This window comes from Gastrolobium bilobum, unplaced genomic scaffold, assembly GCF_033153095.1.
Source record: "Gastrolobium bilobum isolate Gb01-03AN ecotype WA unplaced genomic scaffold, APGP_CSIRO_Gbil_v1 utg10055, whole genome shotgun sequence".
In the NCBI taxonomy this organism is placed as follows: domain Eukaryota; kingdom Viridiplantae; phylum Streptophyta; class Magnoliopsida; order Fabales; family Fabaceae; genus Gastrolobium; species Gastrolobium bilobum.
In genome coordinates, this window is record NW_026895634.1 from 46,701 (window position 1) to 68,463 (window position 21,763).

At 35.2% G+C, this 21,763-nt stretch overlaps 1 protein-coding gene across 5 annotated transcripts in view; it reads left to right on the forward strand.

The window, feature by feature from the left end:
- Positions 1 to 21,094, forward strand: part of LOC133285568 (uncharacterized) — a 36,204-nt gene extending 15,110 nt beyond the window's left edge. For 3 of the 5 annotated variants that reach the window (XM_061482840.1, XM_061482822.1, XM_061482848.1), the window contains 16 exons: positions 174 to 265; positions 371 to 454; positions 2,532 to 2,606; positions 6,008 to 6,055; positions 6,287 to 6,382; positions 10,765 to 10,994; positions 11,268 to 14,776; positions 14,868 to 14,947; positions 15,087 to 15,167; positions 16,911 to 16,982; positions 17,062 to 17,167; positions 17,554 to 17,608; positions 18,261 to 18,389; positions 18,481 to 18,598; positions 20,029 to 20,111; positions 20,220 to 21,094. In XM_061482840.1, the coding sequence (XP_061338824.1) occupies positions 174 to 265; positions 371 to 454; positions 2,532 to 2,606; positions 6,008 to 6,055; positions 6,287 to 6,382; positions 10,765 to 10,994; positions 11,268 to 14,776; positions 14,868 to 14,947; positions 15,087 to 15,167; positions 16,911 to 16,982; positions 17,062 to 17,167; positions 17,554 to 17,608; positions 18,261 to 18,389; positions 18,481 to 18,598; positions 20,029 to 20,111; positions 20,220 to 20,640 (5,279 nt within the window). In that variant the 3' untranslated portion in view covers positions 20,641 to 21,094. The remainder of the gene's footprint in view (positions 1 to 173; positions 266 to 370; positions 455 to 2,531; positions 2,607 to 6,007; positions 6,056 to 6,286; positions 6,383 to 10,764; positions 10,995 to 11,267; positions 14,777 to 14,867; positions 14,948 to 15,086; positions 15,168 to 16,910; positions 16,983 to 17,061; positions 17,168 to 17,553; positions 17,609 to 18,260; positions 18,390 to 18,480; positions 18,599 to 20,028; positions 20,112 to 20,219) is intronic. The other 2 variants (XM_061482833.1, XM_061482825.1) reach the window with 2 other exon arrangements.
- The last annotated feature ends 669 nt before the right edge of the window (positions 21,095 to 21,763 follow it).

Sequence of the window (21,763 nt, forward strand, 5' to 3'; positions counted from 1 at the left end):
TGATCATTTTCCCATTAATTTTTATTAAAATATTATGCACGGAGAAGTTTAATATGCATTTGGAACAAATTTATGATCTTCAGTTTTCTTTATTACAAGGTCGTAATGGCTAATGCTTTTATCAAAACTGCTTTCTTCAATCTTTGGTTTTTGCTTTGTTGGATTTTTCGTAGCTCTACGCCCATGGGTGAACAATCCTTTTGACGTTGTTGATGATACATTTTCTCAGTGGAAGCAACCTACTGTACAACAGGCTTTATCTCAGGTTATATTTGAAAATCTTTTATAAACCCAACTGGCTAGATGTTTTTCTTATGTTCTGTGTTTCATCTTCAAACTTTGTTCTCCTAATTGTGTGTCATATGTGCAGATTGTTGCTATGGCAACATCAACCACATATCGTTCACTTCTTCATGCCTGCGCTGGATATCTGTCTTCATACTCGCCATCTCATGTTAGTCACCTGGCTATATCTTAATTTTAAATTTTAAATCTTATTATTTTTTGTCATCTATTTGCTGTGGTCCTCTGCTTTATTTGTATGCTTTATAACCGTATCGCATCTTCAGTCAACTGTATTCTTTTATTCTAAGTCCTTCTGATGGAGTAACAGTTTATTAGAGGTTGGATTAAGTTTCTATTAATAAAAGAAGAAATTCGTTAAAGTGAATATAAGAAAATTACAGCAAAGAAAATGATAAAACAAAAACAACAAAGCAAAAGAGAAAATATAATGAAGCAATTTTGCCGAATCCCTTTATGCATTTGTTGAGGAAACATCCTTAAATAGATCATTTGCTTTACATCACATTGTCAAAGAAAGTGAAAGAAAACCCCATTACAACAGCTACTGAGCTACTGAAATAAACCCCATATATGCTAATACATTGAGGCCAATTGCCTGATCTTATCTCAAATCAGCTCCTGTTTCCATGAAATGTCTTTAAAATATGAGTATCACTCTCCAACCAAATGCACCATTAGTGGCATAGATTACACAACATCAACATCAACAACATTTTTACTCGAACTAGTTGGAGTCGGTGTAAGAGCATAGATTCCACATTGGTATAAAAATTTAACCTCTTTATACCTACTAAATTCACTAATGCTAGTCAAACAAATTTTTTTTGCGGATCTAGAGCACACCCAGCATTTACCAAACTCGTTGAGCAATATATTCCCTAAAGTGACAGCAGCAGAACAATGTAAGGACTAAGGACACACATATACCACATATTAGAGGAAAGTACCTTATATGGCCCGTGAACATGAACATTGTTGTGTTTTTTTTCTCTCTAAAATTATTATTAAAGTCATTTATGTATATATTATGGGAAGTGCCACTGTCCAAATGGTAGATTTGACCTTGGAGGAGCTTTGGTCTTCTGAGTGGGTTTATCAAGATGGAAAATAACTCTATTCATCTTATGTGTTAGAAATTTGGAAAAGGATTTGTACAAATACACTCTAGAAGGGTCAAGAGATCAATTCCCCTAATCTGAATTTGAAGACACATGAATGGAGTCAATGAGTACTGAATGATAGTATAAACAATTTAAATCTAACAATTCATATCCAGAATAATAAACATAATTGCAAATTTTTTAAATTCTAACATATCAGACATACTAAAATTACCACAAACTCTAAATCATGTGAAACGAGATAAAAAAAAATTAAAAAGCAGAGGGTTGTTGGGTTTTACTTAATTTTAAGGACTTTAGTCTGGTTTAAGGTTGGGTATGGGAGTTAGTGGGTTAAAGGCTTAAGTTTGCATGGGTTAATGGTTTAAATGAAAAACTGCACATTAAAATAGGATGCACACCAAGAGCCACTCGATGAGCATGAAAATGGAGTGAAAAGGCTGAGAGAATGGGTTAGCAGGCTTACCACTTTGCTGAGAGACCACTGAGACTGATTCCAACAGTGTAGGGTGGGGCCAACAAGTCAAGGAGAAGATAGAGAGTCATTGGGAACAGAAGCTTCGTATGCAGAAGTGCTGGAGAATAACTGTTTAGGAGGCAGTTTTGAAGGGTTTTGCACAAGAAAATGGATCCAAAGAGATAAAAGATCTGTTGATGTTGACTCTCTTGGGGATTGCAATTGATGGTTGATTTGAGATTTGAAGTTATGGAGTGTCTATGGAGATCGATAAGATCGGAATATGAGCACAGTATAGTATACCTTAATCCTCTTTTAAAAGCTTCTCATTTCTTAAATCACAAGTAGTATGTGAATGGGATTGAATCATTTAAAGATTTGTCATAATATTTCTTTGCCTTTAAGTTTCAGTTTCGTGGATGAGAAATTGAAGGTTTTATTTATGAAGTAGCTATGAGTTGTAACAATTTTCTAAGGTGTGTGTAATAAAGATTGCTAGAGTAAAATATAAACTAGATTGATATATTTCCATATGGTATAATATCAACAATTTATAAAAGTAACTTGCTTTCCGAATTTGAGGTTCTGCATGAAATAATTTACTTACTTCTGGGTTATCAGCTGACTTGACCTTAACTTTTGTATAGGCTAGGGCTGCATGTGTGCTGATTGATCTGTGCTATGGTGTGCTAGCACCATGGATGACTCAGGTGATTGCAAAGGTATGCTAGAACCTGATATCATATTTTGGAGATACTTTCAGAGGTGCCAGTTGTCTTTTTGTCCATCATTGTTATCATTATTTTTATCATCTTCATCGTCATTATAACACCATCATGTTATGTATGTCCCCGTCATGCTTAAATTTCATGCATGTTATGCGTGGTGCTTGTTCATAATCAGTTCCTTATCTGTTGTTGCATTTTTCTGCTGCTGTTTCTTCATGAAATACATTGTTGAGCCATTTTAGTGAATGCGGGGTGTGCTGTAGATCATTGGACCAACTTTTGGTGACTTGCTTTTGTTGAAATTATAGGGATTTAAATAGTGAAGAAAGAAAACAGAGAATAAAGACTAAATAATCTGAAATTGATATTGATTTGATATGATATGAAAGATGTGTTATGATGTGATATAAATCACAAAATTGTAAGTCCTATTTATAAAATTATACTAATATTCTAAATCCTAATTAAAAAATAAAATAAATCATCAAATATATGGATACATGGAAACCAATCTTGAGAAATAATCTGAGATACTCCAAATTACACTAAGATGAATCAAGGTATTACAAGATATTTTTCATATATTTTAACAGCTTTAATGGTTTTGTTAGAAGTAATAATGGAAAGTGAGAGAAAGTGATGTAAAATGAAAGAAAGAAGAGAGAAAGAGAGAACAGAGAGATCTAGTCTCTGAATATTCTGATTGATACAACTAAAAATTGTTTCAGATTTTTATAACTCAGATATTTGTAGTATCAAATGAGATGGTGGTAATGAAGGAGAAGATGGTGACTGGAGGTGCGGAGGCCAAACGAATCAAACTCTTGGGTGGTGGTGAGTCATTGGCGGCTAGGAAAGTGGAAGTAGATTAAAACAGAGGGGAAAGAGAAAAAAGGAATTCTAATACGAACCTTGGGAAAGTCTTACCCCTAAAGCTAGCTTGTAGGGTAGGAGAGTCCAAAGTCCATATAAATCCTACACCAGAACATTATGTTTCCGATGTGGGACTCCAAGTCCCATACCTTACAACTAAATCGTAACATCCCACCACGCTCCGCAGCCCTGGCACCCACACAGCCTAGCTTGGCGCTAGTTTTTTTTACTATCCTTAGGTGAACACTACAATGTCAACGTCAGCAGCCGCGCCGCTCGATTGCAACTGGAAGACATAGTGGAAGCTTTGATACCAATTGATATAAACCTTGGAAGAGCCTCACCCAAAAGTTAGCTTATAAGGTAGGAGAGCCTAAAGTCCATATAAACCCTATACCAGAACCTTAGATTTCCGTTGCAGGACTCCGAGTCCCATAACATACAACATACTTTGAGATAAAATATCTGTCACCCAGAATTGTGGCATTTGTAATCTTTGTGATGATAAGACTTAAGAGTACCCTAGAGAGGCAAACACTCTTGAGACTTAGTCCAAATTGTGGCGATTATAGGGTCATAGGAATGGATAACAAGGCAACGAAAGACTTTAAGAACTTATAGTTAGGATCATTGTTGTTAAAATGTAGTGTCAACTCGTAGAAACAGGCGAGTTTACGCTTTTTGGGGAAAAAATGTGTCGAAATGATAGTAAACTCGTAAAATGAGCTGACTCGGTTGAAACGACGAGTCAACTCGATTGACTCGGCGAGTTTACTGAGTCGACTCAATACTAAAAAAAGAGAGGAAAAGGCTCGTCTCCATCTCTGTGGGTTATTATTTACAATAGTTCACCCATGTCTGACACCCATGACAACCCCGAGCCGCCGCTAGAGTTTCTGTTCAGTCGTCCACCGCTGCTGAAACCATCGTTGGTGGCGCCGCTTTACAAGCGGCAATCGCGGTCGCCGGATCTATATCGCGATGAGGCGTAGCTCCACCGCTAAGGGAACTAGAAGAATCGTCGCAACAAGAGGGAGGACTTTGCAAATCTCTGTTTTAAAAGAATGCCCATTTTCAACCTTTCGCTCCATCTATGTACCATTCCTTTATTTTAATATTGTTTTTTTTATGCACGATGGCACCTACTGACCTAAGCTAGAAAGTTAGATATATCTCACCTAACTCTTAATTTATTATTTGTTTTGCTCCTTTGTTAAACCATCTTAGTAGGATCCAACCTTTTGTCCATCTACATACTATTTTCTTTATTTTATTATTATTTCTTGGTTAACATGATGGCACCTTTTGATTCAAATTAGATATTATATATTCCACCCACTTTATATTTTATTATTTGGTTCGCTTCTTAGTTTCGTTTCAGTATTATTATTTATATTAAGTGATTATATATACTGTGATTTATTTCTATTCAACTGTGATTTATATTTTATATTCCACCTTTTTATTATATATTTGATTATATATTCTAATCATTATTCATGGCTTCTTCATAATGTTTTTGATAACTATAAATATATATTGGATATATATGGTACGTAGTAAATCTTACGTTTCGTTTACGTTTCACGATTTTACATTTTTGCTCGCCCTTACCGTTTCTATTGGTTAGGATAGCTGGATAGGTAGTATACAGTTTGAAGTAAGGAATTGGAAAATTTAAGGCAGCTGTAGGGAGATGATTTATTTAGTACACTGCTTGGGGAAAGACAGTACCAGAATTTAAAAGCTGTGGTCCCATAAGAAAAACTTTTATGGCAATGTGCATTATGCAATCTATGCTACTATTTGGTTTTGGTAGGACTGTAGGAGTGTAATGCTCATATTGTCATAATGGTTTCTTTGGCTTAGCAGCTGATTTTGGATAAGATTAGGTATTTGGGTTAAAGTACATCGTCTATTTAAGGGTGTTTTCCTGAAAGATTGGATAACTTTTCTCCGTTGATGTTTTCACTTTTTTTTTATTTGTTTTTGTTTTCTTTTTTTGTAAACGAGGATCACGTATTCTCAATATTCCTTGTAACTTCATGCTCTTCTACCTAATGAATTAGTTTTTTACTTAAAAAAATTTAAAAGTTTAAACTTACAGCTAGTGTACTTATTCTATTTTTTGTTCTTTTCATTGCACATGTAAATATAAATTTTGCGTTAACTAGTGTTTGGATATGCAGTTACTAAAATTATTTTATATCTAAATTAATTTAGAAGGTGGATTGACATGAATGGACTTGGGTCAAGACGTGGACTGTTATTTAAATTTATTAAAAAAATTTGAAAGTAGGAAGTTACAATTAGAGGAATAGTTATTCTATTTTTTGTTCTTTCTCAAAACACAAATGTAAATATAAATTTTGCATTAACTAGTGGTTAGATATGTAGTTACTTTAAATTCTTTTATATCTAAATTAAATTAAAAAGTGGATTGACATGAATGGACTCGGATTGAGACTTTGACTGTGATTTAATATTGCTTGATTCCTCATCTATGGACCTCTTATGTATAGGTTGATCTTGCTCTGGAGCTTTTGGAGGATCTTCTAGGCATAATCCAGGTTTGTTTGCCATTCTTTATTATGTCTTGCATTTCATGGACACTGATCTTTATTTTCTGCTGAGCCTATTGAAACTCATTGCTTACTGACCATATGTAACCTATGGACATCGATCTCTGTGCATACTTATTTGCGCAAACAATACTTGCAATCATTTTCTTGTTCATTACTATTCTATTTTGCTGAGATTCATGTTATTGTTTCAATTTAAGACACTGGCATGTTTGTCAGGATGCTCACAATTCACTTGTTTGTGCTCGTGCTGCCTTGAAGTATATTGTGCTAGCTCTATCTGGTCATATGGATGACATACTGGGAAAATATAAGGTACTTCACTTACTCCACTGGTTTCCTTTTCCCTTCAATGTGATGATGGTGCATTGTGCTCGAGATAAGAAACTGAAAGTTTCAATGCCAAATTATTCCAAAACTTTAATAAGCTATTATTTAGAAGCCTTGGAATTGTTTTAAATCTCTTATACGACCCCTTGTGCAAGAGTCATTTGGGTTTGAAGTGTTGACAGTATAAATGCCTATTCTACCTTGTGTTGAAATTCGAAGTTAATTATAGAAGAGAGCAGATGCAAGGATCAAACCATACTACTTGCTGTGATGCTGTCAAAAAACAACTACCCTAAAAAGTTGAACTGTTTGGTGGAATCCTAGAAATATTTTTATATATTTAACTTAGCACAACCTCATGCATGGGTTTGAAGTGTGGTGAATGCACTTTCCCACTTTACCCCATGCTAAAATTCTATTTCATTATAAAGGATGGGGCCTACATGAATTAAACACTTGACGACTTGTTCGTAGAAGATTTGATTCCCTTTTTTTTTTGTTGAAAAAATAAAGGAGGCTTTGATATCATGTTAGTTACAGAGATTAATGCAAAAGGTTAAATTGTTAAGTTGAAGCCCAGTTATATATCTAATAGATTACTATGGGTGTAATATATGGTTCCCTTTTGGTATAAAATGTTTTGTCATCTAAATTTGAAACAAATTGCAAATGTTTTTATTTGTATCTCACAAGATGGATGGCAGGAAAGTGATTGCCTAGGAAAGGCTGGTGAACAATTGCGTTCTTTTGATGATGTTACTGATGGACAAGTGGCCTCAAACTCAAGAGAGAGAGAGAGAGAGAGAGAGGGGGGGGGTGAATTGAGTTTTAAAAATATTTTCGCAAAATGCCTCATTTTCTTTCTTGAAAACGATTTTCTTGAGTTAATATAATTTTGAAACAAGCAAAGCTTAGAGAATAGAAATTAATACAAGAAAATAGTATGCAAAGTGGAGATTTAAATAAACTCAAGTATTCTAATAATGCTTATGTAAAGAGATAAAAAGTTAGAGAGATTGCAAACAAGATATATCCTGGTTCGGTCACCACCACCGTGACCTACGTCCAGATTGAAGCCGCTCGTTCAACTTTCCACTAATGATCAAGCTTCAAGGGTGCTTGACAAACCGCTACAACCTTCAAGAATTTTGGTTCTTGAAACCCTTACACTTCCACTCACTTTCTTAGGCTATGAGCAACTTTTACACTAGGGTCTCACTACCCTCAATAGAATGAGAGTGTTTAGAAATGGATTTGTACTCTTGAAGTACAGATTATACAAGTTGAAGCTTATGGGTATTGATCAATGACACAAGAATGAAGCTCAAAGGAGTTTTATGATCAATATGAGTAAGAACAAGTAATGAATGAGTTTGATTCAATGAGAATGATCAATAATGATTGCAAAATCAATGGAACAGTAAATCTAGGCTTGCTGATTCGTAATAAATGAGTTTATATAAGTGTTGGCACGAAACTAGCCGTTTATATCCATTAGACTGCTTACTGCCCAGTAAGTATTCGAATACTTTTCGTGAAGTATTCGAATACTTCATCAGGTATTCAAATACTTTTCGTGAAGGTATTTGAATACTTTGTTCACAGCACAAGTATTCGAATACAATCAAGAAAGTATTCGAATACTTTCTTGACAGAACATGAATGGTGCATTTTTTCGAGTTGTAAACCATTTCTTCTTGCCTTTAATCACTTTTAATGTAATTCCTTGACTTGTTGAAAATGTTTTGAGGTTACGAAATATGTCAAGGGTCTTTTTCATAAATATTAAAGCTTTCAAGTGATTGATGTCATGGATAATGCATGCATAGAGTTAAATATTCTTTGAGCTCATTTATGCATCATTAATCAATTACCTTTACATTTGGATCTAATCTCTCAAGTATATATTGCAATCTTGATCTACGATCTTGATCATGTGTGTTGAATGATTTGCTCTTGTTGTCTTGTTGAATTGCTTCCTTGGACTTTTGATTGTTGCAAGTTATATTATCTTTGACGTCGTTTCTAAGCTTGTTTGTTATCATCAAAACTCTTGTATAAATGAACTCTTCATTTTAAGTGCATTGGTTTCACAGTTACTTGACTACAAAAGTATTTTTCAATAATATATATTTGTTGAAGAGAGTATCTTAATATCTTCATCTTCACATGTCTGCTACTACCCAAGCACCCTGACATGGTATTTCCTGACTTCTCAGCTTGTGTAGTTAACTAAAAGGGCAACCTGGTGCTATAAAGCTCTCGCTATGTGCAGGGTCCAGGGAAGACCCATTGTGTGAGTCTATAGTAGACCCAGCTTTTGTAGTTAACTATATCTAAAAAATTCATTTATGCCACGCATGGTGCAAAGAATTGAATTTTATGGAATATGAATAAGAATAAGAAAAGGAATTGATAAACTAGAATGGAAATCCTATCCCAATTCAAGTTTTGAAGGAAAAAATACAAAATAAAATAGCTTGTAAAATGAATGAGTGATTTGGGAGTTTGGTGTAGAAGATACAACATGGAATGTAACCCAAATTGATGTGAACGACGTGAATAATGCTAACGGTAAAAATGTAGAAAATTTACTCTTTTCTTCCATATCTTTTACACACACCTAAAGAAACAGTCATAAGTTATTTTTAACGATGTTATATCTTTCCCTGTAATTAATATGTTATAGTTGTGGTCTTATGCTTTATGGAATTGGTATATTGATTTTGTTATTGTTCAAGATATATAAAATTCCCAAATTAAATAAAAATTACTATTAAAGAATTGTATGTAATATTGTTAGAAAAACATTTGTTCTATTATAACTTGGAACAAAAATTACACTCTGAAAATAAGCTCCAAGTTCAAGTACCCGAGAGAGTGAAAAACTGAAAATTGCATTTCTACAAGCCAACAACATTTTTTAATTCGTATCAATATATATTTTGAGAAAGGGGAATAGGGAGTAGACCGGGGAATTGGATCAGAAGGAGACCGGAAATATTTTTTAAATTGAAGGAGATAGTCTGTGTTGTCTTATAAATTGGATAAGGAAATATTAAGAAAAAATAAATTGAATATGTCATGAACCAGCTATCTCAAAAGTTTAAGGTATTAGTTAAAGACACATGAATGATTTTATATTACATCTCTAGGGCCATTGGTGGTATTGCCAGTCGTGTAGCTTGCTAGAAAGCTATAGATGGCAACAGACAGCAGTAGATGGCGGAGTGGAGGTTGCCAGAAAGACAACACAACAGAGATACAACTGATCGTGGAAATAGAATTGAGATTTAGATTTTAGGGAATTTTGTATTGGAGTGGTGAAGGGACAAGTCATAAAGGATAATTTCTAGTACTATATTAAAAGGGTTTAATGTTTTTCTTGGCAGTTAGACATAAAGTTATTTCTTGCAGACAGAGGGGTGTTGGTGGGTCCCATTTATCTCTCTCTCTTCTCCTTATAGGGGCTCACCCACTCTCATGTGTTTGCACGAGATAACTTTATCTCCAAATAGAAACATTAAACACATGTTAAAATTAAAGGGATTTAGGTAGGAAAAGAAGAAAAGAGAGAATAATGACTGAATAAGCTGATTTATATTGATTTCACGTGATATAAAAGACAAAGCAATAACCATTGTTTACAATAATCATAGACTCTAATCTTAAGTAAATAAGGAAAGAAATCATGAAATATAAGGAAAACAAATCATAAGTGATCATCTAAGATATAATCTTGATATTATAAAATACTCAAATCATATTTCTCAAAAATAGGTTACAGAATCCTAACCTTTTGGAGGAATGAGATTCCGTAAGTTTGTGGAATAGAATTCATATTGGAATGTAATGCATATTTTTTTTCTTTAACAAACAAAGGAATCCTCTCATTCCAGGAGTAAATGTGCCTGTCATTCCGTTCCTTCACACCAAACTATGTTACACATTTAAACTGTTGAAGGGTAATAAGGTTGCAGGGGAATTATCTGATACTTTGATGTATATTTCATTGTACGACTAAGATATATAAGGGGAGTTATAAAACCAATTTTATTGACTCAAATCCTCTATAAGGGGATTATACATCATGTGTAATTTTTTGTAAAATAACTTGAGTTGTGTAAGGAGTATAAACATCTTATTGGTAAATAAAACTTGTCTTCTTATATTTCGTTGTCTCTATGTTGCATCCTTACAAAACCTAAAGGTGCTGGCTGACTTATATTTTCAGAATGTGGTTAAACAATTTGCAGCAGATGATTTTATTAAGCCCTTTATTTGTTAAGATGGTGATTTTAATTTTCTCAAACAAACAAAAAACAAGAGTCAAATAATGTTAATACTTTTTTATGTGCCTTTTCCAGGAAGTTAAACACAGAATTCTCTTTCTTGTTGAGATGCTGGAGCCTTTTCTTGATCCTGCCATTGCAATCTCGAAAAGCAAAATAGCTTTTGGGGATCTATCTTCTTCATTTCCAGAAAAGCAGGAACGCAACTGCATGATTGCTCTAAATATCGTTCGTACTGCAGTACGAAAGCCAGCTGTACTGCCTTCTTTAGAATCAGAATGGAGGCATGGATCTGTTGCTCCTAGGTCATTGCTCTCTTGTATCTTAGCTAACGTATTCTGTTTTCAATACCATTTTGCTGTTCATATTATATATTGTAGATCTTTCTCGTTCTAACAACTTGATAGAGAATGAATAATAATTTAGTTAAATTATTTAATGCCAAAATAAAATGCATTTAGCTCTCTATGTGGTTATTATAATTAATGTTTACTGATGACTGAAAATATGAAAAAAAAAAATTGCCAGTTACTTATCGAGTTTCTTTTGTTGTGTCGCACCTTTACTTTTTTCTGCAGTGTGCTTCTCTCAATATTGGAACCACACATGTTATTGCCACCTGATATTGACATTTGCAAGTCTGTTTTGAGACCAACTGAACCTGAAACTGCATCTGTTTCACCACTTTCCTCTGGCATTAATGGCGGGGGTGCTTTTTCCAAGTCAAATAGTCAAGATGAATCTGACGGAAAAACAGACATTTCAGAAACAGCAGGAAAATCTGATTCTGTTGAAGATCGTAATCTACTTTTTGCCCCACCGGAACTGCAGAGTATTACATTGACAAACTTTTCTATTGATTCTAATCAAAATAGCTCTGTTTCTAACGTTGGAGATATGAGCTTGGAATCCAAACATGTGGTTGAGAAACATTCCACCAATCATTTTCCTACTAATGTTGTCTTAGATGCTGGTCTTGGTTTTGAATACTTCAACCTGCAGGCAGATTATTTTCAACTTTTAAACTACCATGATTGTGAGCTTCGTGCTTCTGAGTTTAGACGCTTGGCTTTAGATTTGCATTCTCAGAATGACACTACTGTTGAAAGCCATGATGCTGCAATTGATGCTTTGCTGTTGGCAGCAGAATGTTATGTAAATCCTTATTTTATGTTGTCTATTGGAGCCTCTACAAAACTTACAGACCTTTTGAATATTAATGACTGTAAAATCGTGCAGTCTCATGATGTTGTGGAGGTAAAATTGGCTTCTGAAAGGAATAAGCCTAATTTAGAAACAATAGCACATATAGAAAGAAAGAGAGATAAACTTGTTTTTCACATACTGCTTGAGGCTGCAGAATTGGATAGGAAATATCATTCAAGAATATCTGCTGGGGAAGATAGTCCTTATTCTGTTGAAGGATTTGATGAACAGGTTATCAAGCTGTCTCCTCTTGATGTACAATACACAGATGCTCTGACCTTGGTTCGACAAAACCAAGCTCTGCTATGTAACTTTTTGATCCAACGTTTGCGGAGAGACCAAATCTCAATGCATGAAATTCTCCTGCAGAGTCTTGTGTATTTTTTGCACTCTGGCACCAAACTATATTGTCCTCCAGAACATGTGATTGATATCATTTTAAAATATGCTGAAGACTTGAACAGGATGCTGGCATCTTTTGATCATCAGCCGAAGGAAGGTAGTGTGCATTTGGCACAAGAAAGAACACATGGGGTAGAGCGACGATGGTTACTGCTACAAAGATTGGTAATTGCTTCTAGCAGTGGAGGTGAAGAAGAAAAATTTGGAACTAATATCCAAAATAATTACCTTTGTGGAAATTTAATTCCCTCTTCAGCATGGATGCACAGGATTTCTCATTTTTCTGGTTCTTTATACCCTTTGGTTCGATTTCTTGGTTGGATGGCAGTATCTCGTAATGCAAAACAATATATCAAGGACCGAGTTTTCCTTGCATCAGATCTGTCTCAGTTGACACATTTACTTTCCATTTTTGCTGATGATCTTGCTGTTGTTGATAATGTTGTCAATAAAAAGTATGAAGAGGTTAAATTTGAAGATTCACGGGTTGAATTTGGTTCTTCAGCTAAAAGAGAGCTTGAACGATGTAACCAATATCATGAGGAACGGTCTTTTTGTGCAATCTACCCTGAACTTTGGAAGTTCTTTCCTAATATGAAGAGGCAATTTGAAACTTTTGGAGAAGCCATTTTAGAGGCTGTTGGTCTGCAGCTGAGATCTGTTTCTTCTACTCTCGTGCCTGATGTTTTGTGTTGGTTTTCGGAGTTGTGTTCATGGCCATTTTCTTTTGCTTCTTCAGTTGGTAGTGATAATTTGAAAGGGTATAATGCAAAGAATGCCAGAGCAATAATCCTTTTTATACTTGAAGCTATTATAGTTGAGCACATGGAAGCTATGGTTCCTGAGACACCTAAATTGGTGCAAGTGCTTGTGTCACTCTCAAGCTCTGCATACTGTGACGTGTCATTTCTTGATTCTGCATTGCGTTTGTTGAAGCCTATCATTTCTTATTCTTTGTCCAAGACTTCTCATGATGAAAGGTTATTGGTTGGTGATTCCTGTCTTAACTTCGAGGAATTATGCTTTAATGTTCTTTTCAATAAAATTAATCAGAAGAATGAGATCGTACATAGTTCTGAAGATAAAGGATACAATGTAGCACTGGCTATTTTTATTTTGGCTTCAATTTTTCCTGACTTATCTATTCGATATAGAAGGGACTTTTTGCAGTCTTTATTGAAATTGGCAAATTTTGCTGCTTTTGAGCCAACAACAACTTTCTATGATTATCTCAGTGCATTTCAATGTGTCATGGATAATTGCAAACTGCTATTAGTGAATGCTTTAACGGCATTTGGTGTTATTCCTGTTCAGCTTCCCCCCTTTCCTCGTGTAAATGGTGGTGGGCTTTCTGATGATAACTTAAAACCATATTCATGGTTTCTTCATGATGTCTGTCACACATCATGTGAGAATGGTGTTCATGCAGTAGAAAGTAACAATTCTGCTGTTGATGTGGATCAGTGTCGTTTACCTTCTGATGATTTAGAAGGCTTTTCTAAAGACATAGAGGATCTCATTTCTGAACTTAATCGAGCTATTGAGTGCTGTTGGAATCTTCATCAGCAGATAACCAGAAAACTGACAATAGCATCAGCAGAGTGCTTTGTCTTTTCAAAATGTTTGACATCGGTTTCTCAAAAGTTTCATAAAGCTGAAGATGATGATCAAAATTCTTCGCCTGTTGAATCTTCTTACCTGTTCACACCTCATTGGAGAAATGGTCTTCAAGGCCTTTCTGAATTGGTCTTTATGCTCCAAGAAAGTAGTTGCTGGGAAGTTTCTTGTTTGATGCTTGATTGTCTACTTGGAGTACCCTATAGCTTTTGCCTGGATAATGTGATAGGCATGATATGTTCTGCAATAAAGAATGTTTCTTGCAGTGCACCTAAAATCACTTGGCGTTTGAAGAGTGATAAATGGTTGTCTTCTTTAATTGCCAGAGGCATCCATAACAGTCAAGAAAGTGAGGTTCCTCTGATAGATCTATTTTGTACATTGCTGGGCCATGCTGAACCTGAGCAACGTATTATAGCAGTTAAACATTTGGGAAAACTTCTTGGTCAGTGTTCGAATGGAGAAGGAGCAGTGATAAATTCTAAAATTTGCAGTGACTTCTTTCCAAATGAGTTAGTTTTATCTGTTCCGGATTATTTTGTATCTCGTCTGGTTTCTAGTACTTGGGATGAGGTTGTTGTGCTGGCATCATCCGATATGTCATTACAAATAAGGATACATGCAATGGCACTTCTTTCAAATTACATTCCATTTGCTGAGCGCCATCACTTACAATCTTTTCTTGTGGCAGCTGATAGCATTTGTTGTTTGCATAATGTACCACCATCGCATGATGGTCCTATCCTACAACTTTCATTAGCACTTATTGCTTATGCCTGCTTGTACTCACCAGCTGAAGATATTTCTTTGATTCCCCAAAATATATGGGAAAATATCGAAACTCTAGGGTCAACAAAACATGGTATAGATCTTTATCCTAGCCATACCTGTATCAAATGGGGATTTTATAAGTTTGGATTAAGTTATTTTTTTGTTTTCTATTGCTTTTCTAGATGGCAAGCTTGGAGACATTGAAAAGAGGACTTGTCAAGTCCTGAGTAGATTGAGAGATGAAGGAGATGAGGCCAAAGTGGTATCTTCTACTATGAGACTATTCATTCCTACCAATTTAGATAAAGCACATTACATCCTCTTCTTGTTCAGAGTATAATTTAGTAGTTAATGCTTTCTCTTGTCTCATAATGAATTCCTAAATTATACTTATATGTTAGGCCTTGAAAGAAGTACTTTCTTCAAATCCACCAAAGCAGTATGACCCGGATTTTGCTAATACGCGTGAATCTATTATCCAGGTAATATAAAGCAATCCTGTCTTCTTTTCAGTACAATCCAAATCTTGTTTGCATCAAAATCGGTCATTTTATTCATGCAACATGTGTAACCATACATGGTCCTGTTTCATGTCTGACACTAACTTCAGGTTACATATGGACATATGATAGTGTTGATTTTGTCAAGTAGAAGGGGTAGGGTTCTCTTCGACAATGTTTTTGACAAGAAGAAAGAAGTAGCTCGTCCAAAATGGATTAGGTTTTAAGTGGGCTTTTGGGAGGGTCGTCCAAAATGTGCGGGTTGTCAAAAACGAGTGGGTCATTTTCATGTGGGACTGTGCGATTCCATTGTTTTTGGGATTTACGCTGCGATTCGCAACAATCCCGTTCAATTGCGATTCTACAGGCAATTTTGTACAAGCACAAGTAGTAAGAGCAATTCCTTTTGGTCTATATTCTTTCCGCTCTTCCACTAGACTTGAAAGTTGTTTGTAAATGGTTTTTGACCAGTGTTGATTGTCCTACATTATCTTAGACATTTCAGTGCCTGTTGAACATCTCTTATATGACACCACTGGTATGTACATCTCCAACCATGCTAGTGCCATATTCCTCTTTTTTTATCTCACAAGCTATAATAATTTGATGGTGGTAGTGATTGTGGTGGAGGTGAGACCTCAATGCCCAATTTGTAATAAATTGGACATTTAGAGGAGCATTCCTGGTTGGAACGTGGCAAACCAGCATAAGCTAATTTTGCTCAAACTGAGTCACCATCATATTCCCCCAATGTGACCATCCCTAGTGCAAACTATGTGGCCTTTCTTCACATTAAGGCATTGTCATAGTACTCTGTTGTCAAAAGGGCAACGAAGTCCCAAGTATTCGAGGTAACCATCTCATCAATCGTGGCCTACCTCTCCAACCAAAGATTGAAAGGGCCTCTTGAATAGTTTTAGGAAGATGAACAAAAGACAACGAAGACACAAAAGCATAATGTGACGGGGATAAATGGTGAATATTCAAGAAATTATAAAAAGGATGAGGATTTTGAGTGGACTGAATTTCTTTTCACATGGCTATCGGAGAACCACTAACAAACTCACCAAGGGAACGTAGGTCTGTAGCAGAAGTTGTTGGAGTATGACATAATCGACGAGGACCCTCCACTACCTCCTTAGTCATAGGAATGACCTGATTCTCATTGGAGTAGGACATGATTCCAGAGAACTCACAATTTCATCCAAGTCTTAATCTCTGAATTCAAGGGTCATCAACCAATTATCCTAAAAGCTTAAGCTATTGGGGGAATGTACATGAACTCTTTTATATCTAACATGCCTTCTCATGCAAGATTTCTTTGGGCTTGAAGTATAGACAATGCAGAGTTCCACTCATCCTACATTTTGCTTAAATTTAACATTTTATTAGTAAAATGGGGGCTGACAAGAATCAAACTCTAGAATAGATGGTCATAGAGGCTCTGTTATCATGTCATGTCAGGAACCACATATATCAAAAGCTTCGGCTAGTAATGACTTGTTTTATTAAGATAAGTATCTTCCCTGTCTTAATACAATATCAAAGCTTCAAAACACTTAAATTTGAACCTTCCAGCATATGGCTACTTGGTTAGTTTGCATCATAAAATCATCTCTTGAAACATGCCAGTTTTTACTTGTCAATCATTCTGTTTGGTCATAGTAGCCAACTTTTCTATGAACTTTATTATCTTGAGTTTTAGACATAGTTGATTTGCAACAGGTTCTTGGCAACTTAACAGCAGTTCACTCATACTTTGATGTATTCTCAAAGAAAATTGACCAAGATGATATGGTACGAGTGGTCACTAACCAAACTCATTTATTATTGTAAAACTTATCTGATTATTTACATATAATTGAGTATTTTCTAGGAGCTACAGGAGGCTGAGTTGGAACTTGACATTATACAGAAGGAACATGCATTACCAGGACGAATTGAGGATTCCAAAGATTGTAATCAGATTCAAAGTCTACCCTGTAAGAACTTTCTGCTCTAGCACATAAAATTTCTTTAAACCAACACATAAGTTTTCGTATTTCTTGTTTTTGTTATCATGTAGCAACTTTTTCATTGTTTTAGGGTGCATTTGGATAAGCTTTTGAAAAAGCGCTTTTATGATATTTTCTGGTGATCTTTTTAGAAGCTGCTTTTTCTAACTTTATAAAAAGCACTAAAAATTGCTCTTTTGTAGTATTTTTTTTTTTTTTTTTTTTAAATATCTAGTTATTATAAAAATTTCAAATATATTTTTTAATTAAAAAAGCTTGTTTTTTCTTTAAAAAAGCACAAACAAACCGACCCTAATGCTAATTTCATCCACGCCTCTTCAAGTTTGTGTATTTTACAAAATTGAACTTTTCAGCCTCCAGAAAGGATGTTTCCCGGCTTCAGCAAATCAGAGAGTGCATTATTTCCCTGTAAGTGATTATAACTTTCTCTTTTAAATATTGCTAGACATCCACTAAGAAGAGAATGCTAATTGTAGAAATCCTGTAGATAAGACACAACACGATCCGCTCCTTCTGACTTTTATCTTTAAGTGTGTCCTTCATGCATTGTTTGCTTCAGAGTATTTTAAGTCTGTAAGTATAAACCTTTCCGTACACCTCCTGTGTGATTGAGGTACCTCCTTGTTAAAGTTTATGGTTTCTTAGATTGGCAGTAGCCAATATGACTAGGTAGCTCTCTTGAGCTATTTTATTTCTTTTATATCTCTTCAGTTTACGAGGCCACCTTATTTTCAGTTTGGCTGCTTTCTTCTCTTTAGTGAAAATTTTGTTATCCCCCCGCCCCCTTTCAACCAAAAGATGAAAAAAGAAAGCCATTGGGAAGTATCCCTATGAATTTCAGTTATGATTTTTTCCCCTATTCATATATTTACATAGTTGCCAGCATGGTCTGGCTTTACTGTCACTTCTTTCAATTTTTTTTTGTATTGGACTTGCAAAGCTTTCTTGTGACTTTTTTTTTCTTCTTCCATCTTCCACCTTTTTTGAAATCTTGATAATGTATGCTGCTGATGTGTGTGGCTAAGTGTTTGAAAATTTGTTCTTCTTATGTTTCTATCAGAGAGAAGTCCAAACTTAAAGAAGATATTGTAGCCCGTAGGCAAAAGAAACTGCTTATGAGACATGCCCGTCAAAAATATTTGGAAGAAGCAGCTTTACGGGAAGCAGAACTTCTGCAAGAACTTGATAGGTTTTAGCTCCATATTGAGGATTTTGCTGCTTGTGTTGTGCTGTTTTGATTGTTTTCACTGGAAGCTGAGCATTTCCCAATTATTCAATAGGGAGAGAGCAGCTGAAACGGAGAAAGAGCTGGAGAGACAGAGATCACTGGAAATAGAGCGTGCTAAAACGAGGGAATTGCGTCACAGTCTTGATATGGAGAAGGAGAGGCAAACACAGGTAATCACACTTAAAAATAGAGGAATTTTTTATTGTTTATAGTTGCTTGGTTGTTGCATATGAGCTTGATTAGTTGAAGCGTGAACAATGCACGTGCTAACCTACATTGTGTTGAAATTCAAATGGGACAACAAGGATCCAACTTTACATCACTTGGTCATAAAGGCTTTGATATTATGTTATGAATCAACTATTCCAAAACCTCAAGCTCTTAGGTGAAGACACATGAATGGTTTTATATTATATCTTTAACACCAACCATCATTCGATAACATCCATTATCTGGTATTGGCTCCCTTTGTGGTGGTGGTAGAAACATGAAATTGGGATCCAATGTGCGTTGACTGGTCTGCTTCTTGTCATGCATGTTTCCTCCAAAATATTTAAAGTGTATCTTTTCAGAGATGGAAATTCCATGAATAGACTGTACCACCACTATACCTATAAAATATTGAACCTTGACCGAGTCCTTGGTCTGAAGTTGCTTGAACAAATGCTGCTTGAATTGGTCAATGGTGACTCGATCATTATTAGTCATAACAACATCCTCCCCATAGCTACAAGTTAGATTCATTGATAGTAGATTGATGCCACTTGAAAAGAGAGGAAAGATTTCTGAATTGCTTGATGAAATCCTGAGCATGATTGTATATATAAAACATGATTTACAATCTCTAAGTTCTGGAAACTAGGAAACCAGGAAAATATAAAAATCAAATCCTAATTATTGACAACAAATATACAACCCCTAAAAAAGAGATATTTTCCCTAAACAGGAGATAGTTCCCAACAATGCCAGTAGAAAATAAAACAATCAACTTCACGAGACATGCCACGGCTTGAAAAATAGTGCTCAAGAGGAAAAACAAAGCTTACGGGGACTACTTTAAGCCATATTGACAATTACAGAGTTTGAACACAAATGCAAACGACTCCTGAGCAGTAAATCTAGGTGGTTTCTCTATATAAAATCCCTCTTGTAAATCACCAACGAAGAAGCATTTGTTGATGTCAAGCTGTTAAAGAGATCAGTGTCAGATAGCAACCGTAGCAACAAATTGTGCAAAGTTTGGTGTTGTATTGTATGATACAGTTGTTGGTGCAGTCTCCCCATTGAGTAAATATTTTCCTTATAAGGTCAGCAATCATTATGGGTCCTGTTAGTTTCTGTAGGAGGGTGTGGCATTCTTGAAGTGACTTTTTTTTTATGTCTTTGTATTCTATTATGCCTGCTATTTCTAGGAGGTTCTTTATGATATGTTTCTTTTTACTATTCCTTCTTTGATCAAAAGTGGCATTAGAAAAAAGTGCAGCATCTTTAAGTTGAGAATATAGTTGTATATTTTTTTCCTTCAAAGCTTTGAGAAACAGTTGTATGTTTTTCTGCTTCAGAGCTTTTGAGATAATAATAGCTCTTCATTTATATGCAGAGAGAACTTCAGCGTGAATTAGAGCAAGCAGAATCAGGACTTCGACCATCTCGGCGTGATTTTCCTTCCTCCACTCACAGTAGGTAAGCTGTTAAATTAGTTACCTGTATGAGTCTTCCAAGAAACAATACTCTTGCAATGAATGTTCTGTTTATGAATGAATCTGTGTTTGTGGGTTTCTCATCTTGTAGTCGATCTCGGGAGAGATTTCGTGAAAGAGAAAATGGAAGATCTGGTAATGAAGGGAGCACTAGAGCCGGTAGTGGAAGCTTACAGCCTGAAATCCCTTCTGCCAGTTCTTCAATAGCAGCCTCACCAACTATAGTTCTTTCTGGTTCCCGGACATTTTCAGGCCAGCTTCCTACTATCTTGCAGTCACGTGACCGACAGGATGATAGTGGCAGCATATATGAAGAAAATGTTGATGGAAGCAAGGATTCTGGGGATACTAGCAGCATTGGAGATCCAGAATTGGTGTCAGCATTAGATGGCCAGTCCAGTGGATTCGGGTCGCAAAGGCATGGTTCAAGGGGGAGCAAGTCAAGGCAACTTGGAGAGCGTAGAGACAGAGAAAACAGACGTGAAGGGAAGTGGGAAAGGAAACATTCTTAGCTAGTGAGCTGAGATCTTTGTGCACTAATTAGGTCATCTTCATGTGTATATAATATATATCTTCAAGAACAGTACCCGTATTGCCCCAACAAAACAAAACCTTTGGGAAGGATATTTGCATGTCCTTGAGTTTGGAAAATCCCATACAAAGTCATGGGGAGCATGTCTCTTTGGGTGTGCTACTGGTTGAACAATGTTGTAGATTCTTATGGATGGCTGAACTAGATGCTGGTTCATAGTTTGGGCAACTGTATCAGCTTCTGTACAATAGCGTGGATGGTTGTCAAGTAAATTCTTCCTATGGCTGTATAAAAGATTAAAAAGACAACCTTCAGCTATAATTGATGTAATTTCATTTTCTCTAAATCATTATATCTTTTCCTTTAACCAGTGTAATCTATTGAAAATTGATTCAGTGATTGTAAAAATGTTTGCCGTATCACCAAATTTTTATTTTCATCTATTAAAAAAATTGATTACTAGAAATGAAAAATCTTGACCATTATAATTGTTTTAATTGACATGTTTTATAAATTAGATATTGGGGTATAATTAGTTCATAAAATTACAAAAACAAAATAATAATAATAATAATAATAATAAGGGGATCTAACCAAGAAGACAAAAGGCCTAGCCAAGAAACCGAGTCTATATTTCAACCAATTAACCTCTTAGCAGTTATAAAGCTCATGCAAACAAAGTAAATCAATTTTTTTTGTTTTTTCAAACTGAATAATTAGAAACCTAACCAGTTCGATTTGAGCATTCTCGAATTTATATTGGACGTAATTTTCCTAATATGATTTTTGTTGCATTCTTATGACTCAAATTCAAATGTTTAGTTAAGGAAAATAAATTCTTTTATCAGTTAAATTAATGGTGATTGGTGTAAATTAATATATTTATTTCTTATTTGTTATGGTCGATAATATTACAGCCAATTTCGATTCCTATATTAAGAGCCTAAATAAATACTCGAGGGATAGTTAAGTCCCTCCCTTGATGCTTGGACTATATAGTGGATTGTCGCTCCTGATTGTACAAGAAATGTTTTGATACGGTTTGGCCCCATTGTTTTTCGTTTTGTTTATGGCTTGAAATGACTCGATAACCATGAAGCGTA